Below are 18,752 nucleotides of genomic sequence, written 5' to 3'. Positions count from 1 at the left end.
TCCCTGTTTCAACTATGTGTGCTGAGCTCTGCAAACAGACTGCTGGCTCTCACTTCTAACTATTTAACACTGACATAAGTGCATTTCCCAGCATGTTATAACTATATAGAGTTTATGCAAACTGTAAACACATGACAGTATTTCCATTGAATAAACAAATTTTAAATATAATTTTGAAATATTTTCACTGCTCTGAAAATGTGTCTCAATTTTAAGGAACAGTCTTAGCTAGTATATGCCTTACATGTTGTTCTGCAGCGTCTAACTTGCCTTGTAATCACTGACATTTTAAATAACAATTCATCATTGCCATACAGTGAAGTCTCAATAGTCCATGTGATGTTGACCAATCAAATGTTAGTGTCCAATATTCTAACAATTTAAAGCAGAGGTCTCTGATTATGTTTGTTTTTGATACGTAGAATAGAATGATTTTGTATCACAAATGTTGTTATTGCTGAATCATGACGGGTTGGCCGATATTAGCTTTGAATTATACCAAGATATGCTGACTGAACAGTTGGTTTTTTTTCCACTTCCTTACCAGACTTGAAGCTTGTGTGACCCCCCCAGGTGATTTGAGTTGGACCCCTGATTTAAAGGAAATGTTCAGCTTTTTATAATCACACATTCTCTTACTAAGTGTGGATGATACAGTATAATTTGCTTAACTTTAAGAGAAGAAGCATTGGTCCACAGAAGCTAAAAAGCCCATTATGAATGTGTTGTATCTGGTTTGTAAGCTCTCATCAAGAAAGTTATTCTTCAAAGGTTTTCATGTATTGTTGTTGTTGTTGTTGTTGCCTGGTGGGGACATTTGTCCCAGAGCATGCAGACAGGATATCAGACTGAGGAGCAGGGGTGGAACCCAAGTGCGGGGGGGGATTTACAGTGTGCAAGAACAAGGGCAATGGGGGTTGGCACACTCACTGAGGACTGGAGGGTTGCAGCCTGTACCTGCTTGCATCCAGCCCCTCCCAGTAGGGCCCAATGCTGGGAATGAAGCTAAGTGGACTCCTGTAAAAGTGCGAAGAATAATGGAGGTGAAAAAGACTTCTGTCAAAGAAAGGTTGTTTAGAAAAGCAAACAGAAAATGGGGTATCAGGTTCTATGGCCACAATCCTACTCACTCAGGCCCAAATGAACAACAAAATAACACGTGTTGGTTGTTCTGAAAAGTCTTTCACCAACAGTATGACGATCATTTTCTTTCTTCGGAGCAGAGCTGTCGTCGCGGCGAGCATTCGGACCATTATGATGGATACGTTTAGAGTTAAGGCTCTCGGCTCCACGCGACTACACACCGGCATGATTAATGGCGTCAGTTCCCAACCGTGCTCCTCTCGCTATGACACGTACAAATGTCTGCTGTGAAAAATGTCCAGTAAGGGACCTGAAATGTCCTCTGTGATGGCAACTAGATCGATGTCAGGGTCACACAAGGACAGAGGAATGAGAAGTAATGGGATGGAACTGTTGTCGTCCGCAGGTTTGAATAGAGTTAATTAAAAATGTTATTGTCCAGCCGGAGCAGGAAATGTTTCTTCACCATCTTGTATGATAAGAACAATTAAATATGAAAGAAAATAACAAAGAAACAAAGTCAGTGTTGCACACAGTATACACTGTTTAAATTGAATGTAGATTATCACAGTTATCGCATTGAGGAAAAAATAAATTTTATGGCACTTTTCTGGTCCTGATAACCACCCAAAGTACTTTATACTACAGTTTTGCCATTCACTCATTCATACCCGTTCTCAAACACACATCCATAAAGCATAAATCTACTGTATATGCAGCACTTTTTCTATCACACATCCATTATATTCATTCACAAGCTACCAGCACAGCTGGTAATTTAAGGTTTGTGTCTTGCTTTGAAACAAATTGGCGTGCAGACGAGTTGAGTTAAGGATTGCACCCCGGGAAAAAAAACGACCTCCTCAACCTGCAGAAATGTCGATAAATGTGAAAATGACAAGTTTATTGAATTACACAAGGAGACAGATAAACTGTGGGTTTCGAGAATAGAACTCCTCACATACCCAGGATGTGTCGGGTGAACTTCTCACCTCTTAAATAAAGGTTTCGTTGAACAGATGTGGAACCTTTTTTCCTCCAGCCCCGGGAGGCTGATGTTCTCACACAACAACAAAATGAACAGGGGGATGTGAAGTCACTTTATGACCTGACCGTGCATCCCTGTGAGAGGACACCGAAAGTGCCGACAAGACACAGGACAGAGACTTTCCTCCACAGAATGAAATATATCACTGAACTGTAATCTATTTCATAAGGGTGCTTCTCCACACTCACTTCCTCTGTCACACTCACACTCTCTGAGTGAGAGGATGTTTTTATTCACTATCCAACAGCCTCACAGCCAAGTTTTCCCACAGAGTTACTTATAGAGCGATATCTGAATCAGAATATAGAGCTTTTTAACAAAGATTGTAACCACTTTTACTGCTATAAAATAATCTGCTCCAATCCCTGGGAGCTCCACCTTGCTGGGCAGATGTAGGTGAAGTGGTCAGCACTGAGTCCACGATGGACAGTGCGCTGAACTACAACTTTGGTGAGGTGATACTGGAGTACTGTTTGTTTGGTTTCATGTTTCCTCATTTCTCTGATGGACTAACAGACATGTGTCAAATGAATCTCTCCTCTTTGAGGGGTTCATTATTAATGCCTCATTGATTTAGTTGGAGACATCATCAGTGAATCCTTATTTATCATCACACTGTGCTCCCATGATCATTCAAGCAGGGAGAGGAGGAATGAGCTGAGAGCTTTGAATCTAAATGACGAGACTGACGTTTATCCATTCATCTGCTTTCTTTTAGGGTATTTGCTTTGCTCTGACAAATACATCTCTATTTGAACGAGAGGAAAATGTGATGTGTGAGGGTCTGTGAGCTGACCACTGAGTTGAATAAATCCTTTCTGTTGTGGCCTGTTTACTACGTTTATACCTGTTGTCGAGCACTGCGCTGTGCTGCTCTGGGTACAGACAGAGTAACTGTAAATCATGGTATGTCATGGAGTGCAGTGAGGGTTACTTACGGAGTTTCCACGCTTTTTCTGCAATGGGTTATTGAGAGAGGCGGGTCTGGAAGACAAGAAAGGGAGTAGAAGGCATTTAAGGCCAATATTCTTTTTAAAACCGCACAAACGCTAGATTTACAGGGAGTGTACATAATAAACAATAAGGGTTCAATAGAAGGTTGATAGAAGGAATAGAAGAAATCCCAGCTTTCACAGACCATCACAGGACCAACACATAGAGACAAACAACCATTCACTCTGGTTGTTTTCAGCTCCATGTAAATGATAATTTGCTGTAGTGTTTTGACTAAATTGTTAATTTTTGTGTTAATGTAAAAGGTAGCATTAGTAGGAGAGCGAAGCCATTTTTGTATCACATTTCTTGTCTCCTTTTTTTGAATCCATGGTAAATTGCTGTGGGAATAATACACAACTCCTTATATGGACATCCTGTGTGTGTGTGTGTGTGTGTGTTTATAGGTCACATATTCAGGCTTTCACTTTATATCGCATTTTTAGTTGTGATATAAAGTAGCAATAATTGTGCAGAGGTCACAAAACGAGTCAAGTGAACTGTGACATATTTCCAAATTTGACTAATTCAATCCAGTTTTAAACATTTTGAGTACTTTTTGCTCAGGTGTGTTTATATACTGTATGTTGTGAAAATTAAATACATTTTTCATCAGATTGCCTAGGATGAACTGAAAAAAGGATATAAGAAACTCTATATTGCACATTCTTATAGCCTCTGTATAAACTGTACGTTTAACATAGTAATGGAAAACGTTCTATGGGTTAATTTAGGTATAGATAGATATGTTTTTGGTCATTTATCTTTTTTCTATACTGGAGGTAGGTAAGATTAGGTTCATTTAAGGAGTTTAGTTTGTAATTTAGGCATTGCTCGTCTCCAAAGTCAATAAAAACTGCTACACATTGTTGACTTCTGGCTTTCTTTGGAGAGGGGAGTTGGGAGTCACAGTGGTGCCTGCGAGGCAATGTGGAAATGGGCCCAAACAGTTTCAGATTATCCTAGAAATTTCACTTAATACGCAGATAAAGAAAATAATGAATGCAACTGTAAAACCTCTCCGTATATGTCTGTGATTATTTAAAAAATATTTGCTAATATGAAAATATGTTCCGACTCCCCCTCACCTCTTTTCCTCTTGAGCTTTCGCCGGCGCTGTTTGTTCACGAAGCAGGCGGCCATCGTACTGAACAGCACCGCCGCCGCTAAAAAACAGATGGTGGCCACGATGCCCGCCACCACGGGCCGCGCCAGTCCACGCTCCTCCACCAACTCTGGCGGGAAGAAGTCTGCGAGGGAAGGAGGAAAGAGTCAGACAGTAGAAAAACAAATGCTAAAGTTCAGTTTGCTCTCTCAATGTCTGATATTACTTTCTTCTAGACTAATGAAAGTCAATATTTATTTTCTGCCACTGAGTCTGGGGTGATATTTACTCTCAGTTTTTTTAAATTTACATTGACCAGGAACCAGTTTTTTCTGATTTTCTTTCCTTTTGTCATTTCCTCAATTGTAAAGTAACAATGTTTGACCCCAGTGCAGGACAACAACTCATGAGAGAGTGCAAGTAAAAATCCAAAAGGCGAAACAATCCAACACAGAGGGCACAAGGGTAAAGTTAAAAAACAAAGACACAAACATCACAAAGGGAACACAAGACATAAACAGTGTGACAGGGAGTGACAGGAAGGTGCGAGGTGAGAGAACAAGGACCATCGGATATAACACAGGTGAACAGAATCGACAAACTAGAACACCAAAAAATAGTAGTAAGATGAAAACAAACAAACAAAAGCCAGAGAAATCAATCAAAGCTCAAGGTTCAGGGTCAAGCCCCATCCTATCATTCATATTTTTCTGTAAGTGGACTTTTCCTGTATCCAAACAGATTCAAATATGCCACAGCTGACCTTTACTAATGCGAGTGTCACTGGAATAGAGATTTCTGCAGGGTGTAGTCTGTGTGCCATGATGACTAAGCAGAATGTAGAAACTTTGTTTTCCCCCCACAAAGAAACAAGGACAACTCTGTCCTACTATGGAAAAATAACGGCAGAAGGGCAAATAATATTTGACACGTTTACTCCTAACAATTACTCTTGTGCTACATGTGCACAATATAGAAATGTAGGAAGCTAAACAGGTGTGTAAATGTTTGTAACTCCTGACAGTCATCAACGATTTGAGGTGAGCACTGACAAACTTCCTTCCTGACTTCAGTGGAACACACCATGATAAGTAAAAAACAAGCATGCACACAAACTTTACAGACTACTTGCTCCACTTCTGTTTCCAACTGTCCAATGAAAATAGAATGCTTTTTATTTGGCTTTGTTTCATGAATCAATCATTGAGAACTTGGAGCTACTTCAGTATTAGTGGCATGACACAGCAAAAAACGCACTATTGTCAATATTGGATAAACAGGTAAAACAAATGATCAGCCAAAAAACAAAAGCTTTATCATGTTTGAAAGGAAAGAGTGAATCCACATTGTTTCTTTAGCACAGCATTCACTGATAAGCTCTAAATGAAAAGCAGTCAAACTCATAGCAATCAACTGAAGAGAGCAAGAGAGAGAGAGAGTAGGAGCCTTCTGAGTAACACAATGGCACATGTGTCCATCTTTACCACTGGGGGGCAGCAGAGGCCTGATCAAGCCTCTATAAACACTTCCAAAAACAGCTTGTGTGTACCCAGTGACCTCTGCAGTGGGAGCAGAATCTTATTTTAAAGAGGTTTCATTTCAGATTCAAAAGAGTCTTTCAGTGTCACGAGCAAAAGGGGGCTGAAGACTTTAATGACTTCTTCTGTTCTTTTAATTTCTTATTTAACACAAAGCAGCCCGGTGCAGTGAACATGTGGGAGACAGGCAAAATGATGATTTCATACTTTTCAGGATGCTACAAAGGGGAGTGTGTGTGTGCGCACGTGCGCGTGTGTGTGTGTGTGTAAAAGCAAACTTTAATTGTGCTGAGTGGGAAAAAATGTTAAGTCTAAGACGCTGAGTGTGCAATACGTTGTGCACCTCCCACTCTACATATTATTGTTAAGACAGCCAGAGGTTATGGAGCCTGAAGTTGTTGGGTTGAATCCCAAAACACTGAGTTTTAAAAGCTCCTCTGTATTCAAAGCGAAGAGCAGGGTGTCGATTAGTATTATCACAGCCTCTGGTGCGTTTTTCCGTTCATTAATACCAAGATAGTTTTGACTTTATACATAATATATATTAACTTACCTGTGCTGGACACTCCCACTACGTTACTGGGCTCGCTGATCATGTCATCCATGACGGCCATGACACGGAACTCGTACCACGCTTCCTGTGAGCAGTAGAGCAGAGATAAAGCGTTAAAAAAAATGTCTGGTGTCAGAACCATTCGATCAGGGTGCAGGATTCCCCGAAGATCCACCCGCTAAGCCTCCAAGGATTTGGCAAGAAACAGTGCAGCTCAGTCTGACACTTACCATTCAGTCTTACAAGCACAATTTATGGAATTTGAAAGGCTTAACAGCTCAAAAATGACAAACGGACGGCACAATGGAATCAGGATTATCTTTGGAATTCATGACAGAAAACCTGGGAGTTGAGCAGACAAGGTCACCGAGAAGATCCTAAAGGTTATTGGTATTATAAGTCATGGACTGAGCTCAGTGTTTCAGCAAAGACTGTGAGAGTGTAATATTGAGAAGTGTGTCACGGCACACATCACACCAGAAGCCCACGTTCACTCGCACACAGTCACATACGGTGACAGCTAAACAGACAGCGCCTCCTGGTGAAGTGACCTCAACAGATGCAGGGAGAAAATGTGCGGCAGAAAAGTTACACAAGCGCGCGCACGTGTGTGTGTGAAGTTACACAAGCACAAGTGTGTGTGTGTGAAGTGTAGTGTGTGGAAGAGTGAGTGGGTGTTTGCAGTGCAGTGGCAGGAGAGGGAGAGAGCAAGAGATAAAAGCATCTGCATGGAGCTGGAAGTGGTGGTTAGATGAAAGAGTGAAGTCCCGACATGTCACGGCAGGAGAATTAAGACACTAAGACAGACATGGACACTAAAACACATGCAATTGAAGCAGGACATGTATTGTCCCATAAACTGCACGTCATATTTAATGTCATATTTGAGCTGAGGGCTCAGCACATGTGACTTGCGTGCCTTTAGAGGTGGAAGCAAAGAGAGGTTCATCTCTGTAACTAAAGCAGTGAGATGGTCAGACAGTGATTAGAGTCACTCTGTGAGGACCTACACTGTTACTATGACAACCAAGGAGGGGTGGCAGCACATTATTCATTATACATATGCATAATCTGATCTGGGTAATTTAGATCATGAACAGAGAAGAGTCTACTTTGTGTGCACAGTGTCGGAGCGCCTTTAAATTTAAAAGTTTCCTTTTTTTTGCCCACCGTTGTTGATAGTTAAAGGCAGTATTTGAGCGCTTGGATTTCTGACACAGAATTCTTTTGGATTTAAATAATGGATTTGAATTTTTTTTTTTTTGGTCTGAATACAGCTCTTCACATTTTCAATATTTCATAAAATCTCTCTGTTTAAAATTCAGTGTTTTGTGTTGGTGGACATACACAAAAGACTATAGTCTGTGTCCCATCCTGTACCTGGATGAGGTCTCGGGCCAGCAGCTCTGTCTCCCCGGCAGGAATGCTGTCGTCCAGGACCTCCCATCTCTCCCCCAGACGGAACTCCATGACATAATGCTGGATAGGTGCTGTGTGATTGGCAGGCGGGATCCAGGTGAGCAGGACTCCCTGCTGCGTGCGATTGGCTGTGAGGCACCGTGGTGGGGTAAGCAGCACCAATGGTTCAGGGGTACTTATAGGAAATACTGAAAAAGCATGTTAAGGTTAAGAAGAGGTGTTGACTGACATTATTTAGTGAGTAGCTGCACCTGCATGAGGGGGGGAAATGATTCAGCCCCTCATTACACTGACAACATGACACCAGCGAGTATTTCTAAACTAGGTCACGAGTAGAAATGTGATTAAGCTTGATCGCAAATGCGTCTCTGACATATGTAAAACTCCCATTTAACCACTTCTTCTCTGCATCCTTGTGCTCACAGTTCTGGTTCATAAGCTCTTAGATCTCCCTAGTTTATCTGGAGGCTGGTTTCATGAAGACCAGCCTCCCTCTAGCAGAAGGTTGCAGTCGATCAGCACAAAAACCTGATGCCACAGGAACATTTTTAATTTTCACTCCACTACCAGCCTTGAAAAGTACTTCTTTGAAAATGTGTTTTCCTGAGGCCTTTGTACCTTTTTTTTTTTCTTATTTTTTACTACACACCAAAAAACACCAATGCAAATTCCTTGAATGTTAACCAATTCTCCTGATTTTCTATCCACATATCACTCTCCACGTATGAGTAACATTACCTCAGCCATAGAGAAGGTGTCAGGTGATCTGACTTGCAGATGGTGGAACACTCAGTTGTAAAATAGTTTTTTGTATTAATAATAGAGAAAGTGACAACAGGGAGCCTCTGTGCCGAATGTGTCATCCTCTACTTTCTGCTGTGCCTGACACACAAGGTGACTACAGATAGTTATCCAAATTCTCAGCGCATCACTTATCTTCAAGTAATATTCTGTGACAGCTTCATTTGCACTTCATAAATGCAGCTTCCCCCTCGCCTGCTGTAAGGAATGATGTAATGCTTAATGATTCACCTATAGGCCATTTAAAGCGTTTACAGCAGAGCTCTTACATCAGGGTTTCTGGTAATCACCAGTAAAGGTAGTCGGCGTCTCGGGCTTATCTGTGGTCGTAATGTGACGCCCGTGACTGAATGAATGATCTGCAGCAGTTTAACAAGTGGACTGTTCATTTCATGGACAGTGTCACTGGTTCATTAACTGTTGTCACTGGTTAATGGGGCAGCCCCGCGGATAAGAGGAAAGGAATTTGGCCATGTGACCAGAGGGCAGCTGGTTCAAATCCCAGGGCAGAAGGGCTGGGGTGTTCCTGAGCAAACCCTCAGGTTTGACTTCCAAAGAAAACAATTCTCCTGAACTTTAAATAAATGAGTAAATAAATAAATGTGTGAAAACACTGGCCTGTATTAATAAGTGATTTCGTGAAATGTCTTTAGCCCCCCAAATGTATGATTTTATTTAGATCATGGGCTTCAAACTCAAAAAGACCTGGGGGACAGTGAACTTCTAGGCTGGTCAAAAGTCCAACTAAAAGTGTTTGCTTTTATATACAGTTCAGAACAAAAACAACACATTTATGATGTAAAATGCATCTGTAAACAACAACAACATACAGAAATAAAAATAGAATCAAAATAACATGTAGACAATATTAATTAAAACACTAGACAAACTTTTAAATGATTAAATATGATTAAGATTAATGTATTATTGTTGTTCAAGCTTGGTCAGTTTGGGCCAGTTTTCTTGGGCCCCTGGTTTAGATGAAGCATCTTTAATTATGCCCAGAAAGTGTTCACTAACAGTGAACAAGAACATTTAATAACTCGCTGTCTCCTCCGTGAGAACACCCTGTTTCTGCTGTTATTTTCTGACGAGGCCTTTGCAAACATTAAGTATTGAGAACGTCTGCACAGTGCTCTGTGTTCCTCTCTCCTGGAGATGCAGCTGCATAATTTAGTCTGATGTTATTTGGAGTTTCCAGAGGGGCACAAGACTCCTTTTTTCCGGTAAAATTACTCCTCTGTTACTTTCACACAATTCTTATCCGGAACGTGGAAGTGGATCTTTAATGATTTGTTGAAAGTATTGATATGATGCAAAATTAGAATAATAAGAATTTAGCACAAGAATTTACTCTCTTTCAAAACCACATCAGGGTGATGCCACTTTAGTAGGGATAAGAATGAGTCTCATACTGTACTGTATGTTTTCTTTAGTTATTCCAAATTACAGACTTTCTCATCCTTCTTGTCTTCAATGGCTGTTAATAGTGGATCTCTCTGTGCAGATTCAGGCAGCAGTTTCGTGTACTCACCTAGTGTGTTCACAGTGACAACCTCGCTGAACGGGCCTGTGCCAAGTTTGTTTTGGGCCAGGACACTGAACTGGTACGTCGTCTCCGGCTCCAAACCCGGTACCAGCATCCAGTCATGGCCTCCAGGCACAGGTATGGACAACCAGTCGTGTGGACCTAACTGTTCCCTCTTCAGCCTGCACAGGATTCAGGAGGAGTGGGCACACACACATACACACACACACAGGAAATGACAAATAAATCAATCAATTCAGGTAAAAACGGCCTTAATGTTAATGCACGTGTTACATAACGTTTACAGCGGTTCTTGTTACATCACTGATCTGGCATTAGATGATGTGATATAATTTCTCCCATCAATTTTCACACATTCTCTTGATGGTGATAGGCACATGCTGCGCTCAGCTTGCAGTTTGCTGGTGGCTTACATTCATCTACTGCGCCATGTAAAAGCTGCAAATAGCCTATAATGAATGCACGGAATAACGTCATGGCTTAATTTCAAATGAGCGTAAGCTGGGATGTCAGAAACATGCGTGTACCTGCATCATGCCACACAATTAAAGAAGTGATTGTTCAAGATCGTTTAAAGGTGATATATGGAAATATGTACAACAGCAAGGTTCTCCAGTTTCAGATTTGGGGGATTAGGAAAGTTTGCAGTGTTAGACCCTTTCGACATAATGTCACACTGTATGAGGACATGAGTCTGAACCTCACACCTTCAGTACTGTTAGAGTTTCACAGAGTGTAAGATCACATTTCTGATGTTTTGCCAAGTTGCATCACGTAGGACGATACAATCAGCCGTTTGTGGTAAAATGGTCTCGACAGGGTCAAGCATGTTAGTGTCTGAGTGACTGTGTCATCTAAAATGATTATTCATTACTGTGAGCAGTACTACTGTTCTGCAGTGACACTTCTACACTGTTGCCTCTTAATTTAGTACAAAGAGGGCATGACAACAAGTATGATGTCCTCTTTTCTTTATATATTTAACTTTTTTACATGAGAACAGATACTATTTTTTTCGGGAACATAACGAAGTGACGAGTAGGCTGAAATGTGTTGAAAACTCAGCTGTAGTCTCCACTGTACACAGTCCTCTGGTGGGAGCCAGTTAAGCTGTAATGGGACAAAGTGGTATCGAGCCATCCTTTGTCGATTGAGTGTGAGTGAACTACACTCAAGGAGATGAGACAATATTCTTTCAACGAGAGGAAATATTGCACCTAACCTCTGTTCTAAAGAACCGACTAATAAACACACTTTTACACAATCTGAAACGTGTGTTTATTGGCAGCCGCTATTGTGATAAAATGGAATGCGTTTATGCGTGATAATGAGATTACTATAAGAGCTGAGTCTTCAGGTGATTCTAAATTGAACACGCCTGGACTAGAAATGCGGAAGTTGGCAGCAATTTAAAGACAGCAACTATTTATTGCGCATTTAGTTGTATGGCATGGCAGCGTCCCATCAGCCTATGTATACATTGTGAGGGTGATACATCTTTCCAAGCTTATATCCACCAAACCTTTCACAAATCTACCAAAATACATTGGAGTAATTTTAGTGTGTTCAAAATGAATCTTTGTCAGTCATGGTTAAAATCCGAAGTAAGGAAATACATTTTAAAATTCATTTAAAATTGAGTCAGCAGCAGCAAAGCAGCAGCAGCAGCAGCAGCAGCAGCAGCAGCAGCAGCAGGACAGAGCTTTGGGTCATGTTCAGTTTAGTTGCAGCTCTGTTTCTAAACATTCCTCCAGAAATGTGTGCAAGATAAAGAGATGAAAAGTCACTCACACTGGACCGCCGTGTGGTTCCATCCCTATGTTTGCACAACTGCTCTGAACACATCCATGGAAATGACATTTCTCTTTACAAATCCACAGAGGAAGTGTTGGATGAAAGGATAAAAAAAAAAAAAGAAGCAGGAAGCAAAGCATGCTGGGATGACTCACACATGGCCATACCAGACTGAGAATGTCTGTTGGAAGCCTCCATCATAGCCTGCCTCCCAGGACACATTGGCCCAGGTGGAGGATGCCACCACATGTACATGGGTGGGGGCGTGGGGGCTTGTGCCTGCAGGGAGGAAAAGATGTAGTTAAAAGGGCACATTAGTCACTATATGGCCCTGCTGTGAAACAGTACATTCATTTTCCTTGTCAACAAAATTTACTGTGAGCTTGACTCATAATGTTTTTGTTTTTTTTTCAGCAGCCAGCAACCCCTTGGTTTACTGGAAAGAAAAAAAGTAAGCATAGAGACTTTATCTGCAGAAAGTCATTTTGAAAACGAGAATTGCCGCCCAGTGGTTGGCCACCAAAATCTAAACTGGGGATGGGACGATAGCACTTTTTGTGTCCGATACCGATATCAAAAAACTGAGTATCTACCAATACAGATACTAGTCCGATACAGTCATTTTCAAAGACACAATTCTCAAATATTCTTCTCCCAAAAAGTAGAAATAAACAGCCCAAATGACTCAGCTAAAATGGTTTTGCTGATTTTTATTCAAATATTTGCAGTCTGTGCATAATGAAGCATGCCATGTATAGGATTTTTGGATTGTATCGGTTTCTACATTTTTATCTGTCCGATATCCGGTCCAGTGATTTTGACCAGTATTGGTCAGTATTGACCAATACCAATACTGACCGATTTCATCCCTTGAATCCCTGAGTTGAAGTGAACATGAATTAATTCTCTGAGGGTGTTTTTAAGATAAAGCATTTGAAATGACAGGTGTTCTTAATGTACAGTATCACGTTAGTAAAAACATGAGGTCACTAAGACCTTGACCGTCAACCACCAAAAGGGACTGTACCAGGGACTGTGCCTGAGCAAAGCAACGGGAAATATTTAGTGGCTCACATCCAGAAAAAGTATGAAATAAGAATAAATACTGACAGCAGTGCAGAATAGAACAGACTGGAGCATTTAGAACACGGTTTATGTCAGTTTTCTATCACCATTACACCTTTGAATGGATTTTGACATGAGAATGAGCAAAAAAGTTGTATTTTACAACTTCAAACAAACAGAGAACTGGGTTTTAAAAGAACTTTAGAGGCTGATTTACTGGCTTGTTCGTAGAAGTAAGAGGGATAAGGAGCTGTAATGGAACAGGACAGAGTCTTTAACACTCAGTCTACACCTTCCCTGTAATTTAATTGAGAAGGTGTTGAGCATTTAATTTCCTGCTGGCCCCTCGTTCCAAAACAACATCTGACCTTCCTTGTCCTGTCTTGAAGAAGCGTGTCCAGTGTTTCATACATGACCCTTTGTTACCTTTGCACGTGCGGCCTCCGTGCGTCACCGTGTCATATCGTCACAGCTCGCCGAGCATAATTTACACACACTCACAACACTTAGTGTACTTCTCTTTGTCATTCAGCTCTTTATTTATTTATTACCTCTGTTGTGGTGGAGTTTGTGTTTTTGGGCCGTGTTTGTCAGCACGACATGATATTTTCTGGGGATGTAAGTTATAGCCCAAGAAGAAGTCGTACAGATTCAGGATTTAAAAAAAAAAATATATATTAACCTTGCAAGAGAGCGAGGGAGTGTATTCTTTTGTTTACCTTACCTGAATTTGCACCTTTATCTTGCACCTGTGTGTTGCTATTCTCTGTGCTCTTCGTAACTGTTTAAGTGTTGTGTTTATAACTGCTCTATGAGCCCTTGAATTGCTCCCTGGGGACAATGGTTTTTGAACTGACTCGTACATAAGAGAGATGTTAATACCAGATCGGCACAGACTTGGCACAAGCTGTTTAGAGGGGTGGAGCTTAGTCGGCTCAATAAGGAGAGTCCCCACGTAGTTGCTTTTTTTATACAAGCTTCTATGGTATACTGTATATACAGTATGTGCGTGTGCATGCATGTAAATGTCGGGTACCTATGACTTGGACGTGCGTGCTGGCAGTGATGCTCGTGGCAACGTTGGTGGCGACACACTCCCACTCCCCGTGGTCCTCCTTTGTGAGTGACTTGAACTGTAAGCTGCCACGGGGCAGAACATTGTGCTTGCTTTTGCTGGGCTTCCCGACCTGCGAAATAGCACAGTATTTGCACACGCGACAATAAAATCACTGTGAAGAAAAGGCTCAGTCAGTCTCGTCGTCACATTGCACGGAATGATGAATGATACATTTCATCATCGTTACTGAGAACAATAACTCATCGCATGGTCGTCAAAAGCATCGTCGTCAAAAGCAAGCAAACAAATGACAGAATCTAATATGTTTTACAGACATCGTTAAAATGTAATTTACAATGACACAAACAAGTTTGAGAAATTATCATTTGAGTTTCTATATGTGTACCGGTACAGATATAGAAACTAAGCCTCTCAACAGAGCACTGAACATAAAACAATGTGAAACACTGATGGATGAATGTGTCTTACCTTCCGCCACGTGATGTTGGGAAAAGGGTCTCCCTCCGCCGCACAGGGGATCACTAGTTCTCTCCCAACCTCCTGCCTGTACTCCCCTCCAGGAACCACTGAGAATTTGGGAGGGTCCTGCCCAGAGGAAAACGGCCAAAACAGGGTCAGAGTTAGTGAATCAAAAGGTGACGATTGCACCAGAGACTGTGTGCTGTGGACGGTGCCAAGTACAGGTCTGAAACACATCCAATGCCCCTCTTCCCAGGTGCCTATTCTGTGCCACCATAGACTTTACATAAAAGATGGACATACTCTCCCCCAGTTGCAAGACAAAAGATTCACAATTTGACCGGTGCCACGTCTGTTTTTGAAACTAGACGTTGACTGGATGGAGCAAGCTGTCAATCCATATTCCTATAAATGGGAAAATAACTTACAAAATTGACATGACGTTCTATTGAAGAAGACCTGAAGCGAGTGACGGAGAGCATTGGTGGCAGACAATAGTTTTATCCACAAGAACTTAAAAGGCTCAGGCTTATGTGTGTGTGTGTGTCTGCATTAAATGGGAGAACGTGATCCCAGGAGACACATCCAGGGATGCATTTTAATGCTGGATGTGAATGGTCACACCTTGTGATCCGATCTCTCAGGGGCCAGGGCAGACGTGAACCAGGTCATGCACAGAGACGATGCACGTACCTTTAGCACCAGGGGAGCAGGAGGGGACCATCCCATGGAACCCAGGGCATTGTAAGGCATGCAGGAGTAGGTGCCGAGAGAGTCTTCTGTCACCTCTGTCACACGGATGCTTCCATCGTCCGTTTGGCTCCAACCAGGGTACTTTAGAAGTAGATTGCAGAGTGTGTGAGGAGATGTAATTGTGGCAAATTGTGATCAGTTGCTCTTGTTAATAAGTTAAGTAACTCATAAGTAATTCATATTTTTAAGTTCATGAAAAGCTTTTAAAACATTGAAACCCAAACAAAAAGTCCACACTAAAATGTTTTTTACTTAAACATTGGCTTTTCTGGTTTACCTCCATATGTTATGTGTTGTGTTTTGTTTTTATTACTTTTACTCTATAATTAAGTACTTTATTTATTTTAGTTCTACTTGCTGAAATTGACTTATCTTTGTACCTGATTTTAACCCTTGAATGCCAAGTGTATTGCAGACGATGTACGATGTAATTACGATGTGATTATTACGGTAATTTCACTCACACTGTTGCAGGAAGCCGGCAAATCAGTGTCTTTGTCACCACCTGTACTTTTTTCGCCTGACATTGAGACAAAAACTCAAACAATGCTGTTTTAAATATGTTTTATACTGTTCATATTTCAGAGTTTATGCACAAAACCTTTTTTTTTTTCATTTTAAATTTAATATGCATTTAATTGAAATAACTGCCAGATATTGAGAGTTATTTTGGAAAAATGGGCAAAAACACTTACATTTTCTGGCCCTTTTGTGGTTAAAATAATCAAGAAAGGCTAAGCTGTTAAAGGTGTACTTTCAATGTTTTGTCTTTTCTTATAATGTGAAGCACTCTGTGATTTTGCATCTGTTAAATGTGCAGTACAAATACACATTTGACTCACCTTATCTATCCGGAGAGGGAGGCCATCTTTCTTCCACTTCACCAGCGTTACCGCGGGGTTGGCATCTACAGGACAGCGGATGAAGCCAGGCAAACCGATGGCCACATAGATGACGGATGGCATGTTTACCACACGGGCAGGATCTGGTGGAAAACACACAGAGAAACGTGAACGGTAAATAACGGGGTGTTTTTTTTCGCAGCAGGGGGAAGTCCAGTGCTTTGAGCTTATAACAGCTGTTTAGTAAAGTCTGGGAATCCACACAGTTTATGGGAAGTGGACTCATCATAAAATGATAAATGGATTTATGTGCCGCACAGCTGGTCTCAGAGCAGCATTCATTCGTGTGTGTGTGTGTGCTTGTAGAAGAACAGCACATCCCAGCACATTAGGCTTATTTTTCAGCTGAAACTAAATGGGAAGCGGAGTGAACATGACAGCACACCTGGGAAAGCAAACAAGATTTAAACAAGGATCCAGTGTCTCTACAAGCAGCTCTCATGACTCTGTGATAAACTCTCTTTAATGTCATACTGTTCACTCCATTTCCTTCACTCCATCCTCTAACACGCAAAAGAGGAGTGGTGAAATAAAACGTATTAAAAGAAAAAAAAGGTAAGTTGCATGTACTTTGAATTTATATTATAAGGAACCTTAAACCTATTTGAATTCACTTCCTGCAAGTAATGAAATAAGGTGTATGACTGAGACACACGGGCTGCAGCTAATATTTGGTGTTTACATAATCCACCGGTGGAGTAGGAGCAGAAGTGCACGTCTCGAAATTGAAGAAAATAATTGGTGCGGGCGGCAGGTGGATAATTATTACATGCACATGGTTTCAGGTGACATCAGAGGCAACCTGTGAATACAAAAGATATTATTAACTAAAGGTGCATCTTCAACTTCAGCTTCAACTCACGTTATGGAAATGTTGGACTCCTGTACCGCAATGAATCCACACTAATGAAACACCTACACAACATTGTTTCCAAAGGTTAAAGGAATATGACACTTTAGTGACTTTTTGAGTTTTGATTTTCACATCTGTCGGTAAAATAAAGAGCTATTAAATCTTACGCAGATAAAACAAAACACAACTAAAATTGCAGAGCTTTGGATTAGACCAGGGGTCTGCAACCAGTGGCTCTAGAGCCACGTGTTGTTCAAGTGCTCCTTGAACAGCTGGCTGCATACGTCCCTACAAAAAAGTCAAGCGCTGCCAATCACAGCTGCTGCTGTTTCCTACTCCATGCAGCTCCAATTAAGTTTTCTGAATGCAGTGGACAACTAATGCTATGTTAAAAGACAGATATCCAACACCTATGTACAATGGAAACACCAGATGATACCACTTGGATGCTTTTTTCTCTTTCCACATACTTATTTATGCCGGGCAGGTTTTTTCAAGTATGAACTACATAAAATCCAAATATTTATTTCAAAGTGGGTTGCTTTTAATTTCCTTAAAGAAAAAATTCCCTTAGATATGTCTCCATGTATGACCTTGTCATAAATATTATGTCTGTCGATGTTTTTCACATTCAAACCACATGAACTACTCTCATTTATAAACAGTATTACATTACTGCACACCTGAACTTTGTCCCCTCAAAATAAAGCTAAACACATCCACTCTTTGTTTGGATTGTCTTTGCGTCACATTACTGTCCATCCTTTTTCCCTTAAGTCTTAAATAATTGGAATTTGACACGGCCAAGCTGCACCCTCTGGGCAAACATGGCACATGAGAGAAAGTCCATCCATCCATCCACCTGAGAATAAAGAATTCAGCTGAGAGGAGGAAAAAGCAGAGGCTAAAACTTCTCCTTGTTAAATCTTGAATTTAATAGGAGGGGTGAGAACAGCATGGAGCCTAAATGAGGTCAAGGAGGAGAGCTTCAAAGCAGACACTGAATGATTAAGGGGGGAAAAAAGGGCATGAGAGTGAGAGGAGCAGTGGAGCACGATATCAGTGGAGCAAGAGAGGAAGGATGAGCGAGGCTGAGCATTAGTGTGGGAAAGAGGACAGGTGAGAGAGAGAGAGATCGAGAGAGAGATGTGACTGGATGACGTAAGGCTGAGAGGTGCTGGTGGAAGAGAGAGAGAGAGAGAGAGAGAGAGAGAGAGAGTGAGGTGGTGCGAGTGTGAATGCGGTGACTTGAGCAGAAGGTAATCATTTTACAATACAAAGGAGAAATGAGAGAGTGAGACACTGATTTTGTGACACGGTGAGATGAAGTGATTGGAAAAAAAAAAGACAGAGGGAGGGAGAGGGAGAGATATCGATTGACCTGGCTGTTGCTGAAACAACTTAAAACTACATCTGCTGTCCTAACCGCCGGTGTGCCGGCGCTCTGCCACAAACAGCCCAGAGGAGCAGTGCCACTCGCACCACAGACGAGAGTATCAGCCAAGTTTCTAAATATAGTCCTCAGACAAAGCTATCGCTCACAGCGCGGCGGTTCCCCCCCCTGTAAAATGCTTCTGGGGGAACTTATTCAATGGGCGAGGATTTGAGGGAGAAATATAGGGAAGGGACGCAGAGAGAGGAATAAATTTAAAACAGGATGAGAGGGCATGAAACAGTGGATGTCGAGAGGAGGGAAGAGTACGAGGGGAAGGATAAAGCAGAGAGAGCCCTCTGCAGACTGACAGAGAAAAGTCCCCGC

General features: G+C 41.4%; 1 protein-coding gene across 5 annotated transcripts in view; it reads right to left on the bottom strand.

Moving 5' to 3' along the window:
• The window catches only part of igsf9bb (immunoglobulin superfamily, member 9Bb), a 93,137-nt gene that overhangs the window by 13,345 nt on the left and 61,040 nt on the right, over positions 1–18,752 (bottom strand). For 2 of the 5 annotated variants that reach the window (XM_044042662.1, XM_044042667.1), the window contains exons 8-18: positions 16,081–16,223; positions 15,179–15,319; positions 14,495–14,611; positions 13,985–14,135; positions 12,039–12,162; positions 10,075–10,250; positions 7,701–7,927; positions 6,321–6,405; positions 4,213–4,374; positions 3,070–3,115; positions 931–1,017 (exon numbers count right to left, since the gene is read on the bottom strand). In XM_044042662.1, coding sequence (XP_043898597.1) covers positions 931–1,017; positions 3,070–3,115; positions 4,213–4,374; positions 6,321–6,405; positions 7,701–7,927; positions 10,075–10,250; positions 12,039–12,162; positions 13,985–14,135; positions 14,495–14,611; positions 15,179–15,319; positions 16,081–16,223 — 1,459 coding nt within the window. The remainder of the gene's footprint in view (positions 1–930; positions 1,018–3,069; positions 3,116–4,212; positions 4,375–6,320; positions 6,406–7,700; positions 7,928–10,074; positions 10,251–12,038; positions 12,163–13,984; positions 14,136–14,494; positions 14,612–15,178; positions 15,320–16,080; positions 16,224–18,752) is intronic. The other 3 variants (XM_044042663.1, XM_044042665.1, XM_044042666.1) reach the window with 3 other exon arrangements.

The sequence above is a fragment of the Solea senegalensis genome, linkage group LG13, assembly GCF_019176455.1.
Source record: "Solea senegalensis isolate Sse05_10M linkage group LG13, IFAPA_SoseM_1, whole genome shotgun sequence".
Classification (NCBI taxonomy): Eukaryota; Metazoa; Chordata; class Actinopteri; order Pleuronectiformes; family Soleidae; genus Solea; species Solea senegalensis.
Note: the sequence above shows the minus strand (reverse complement) of the source record. Positions and strands in the feature narration are given on the sequence as shown.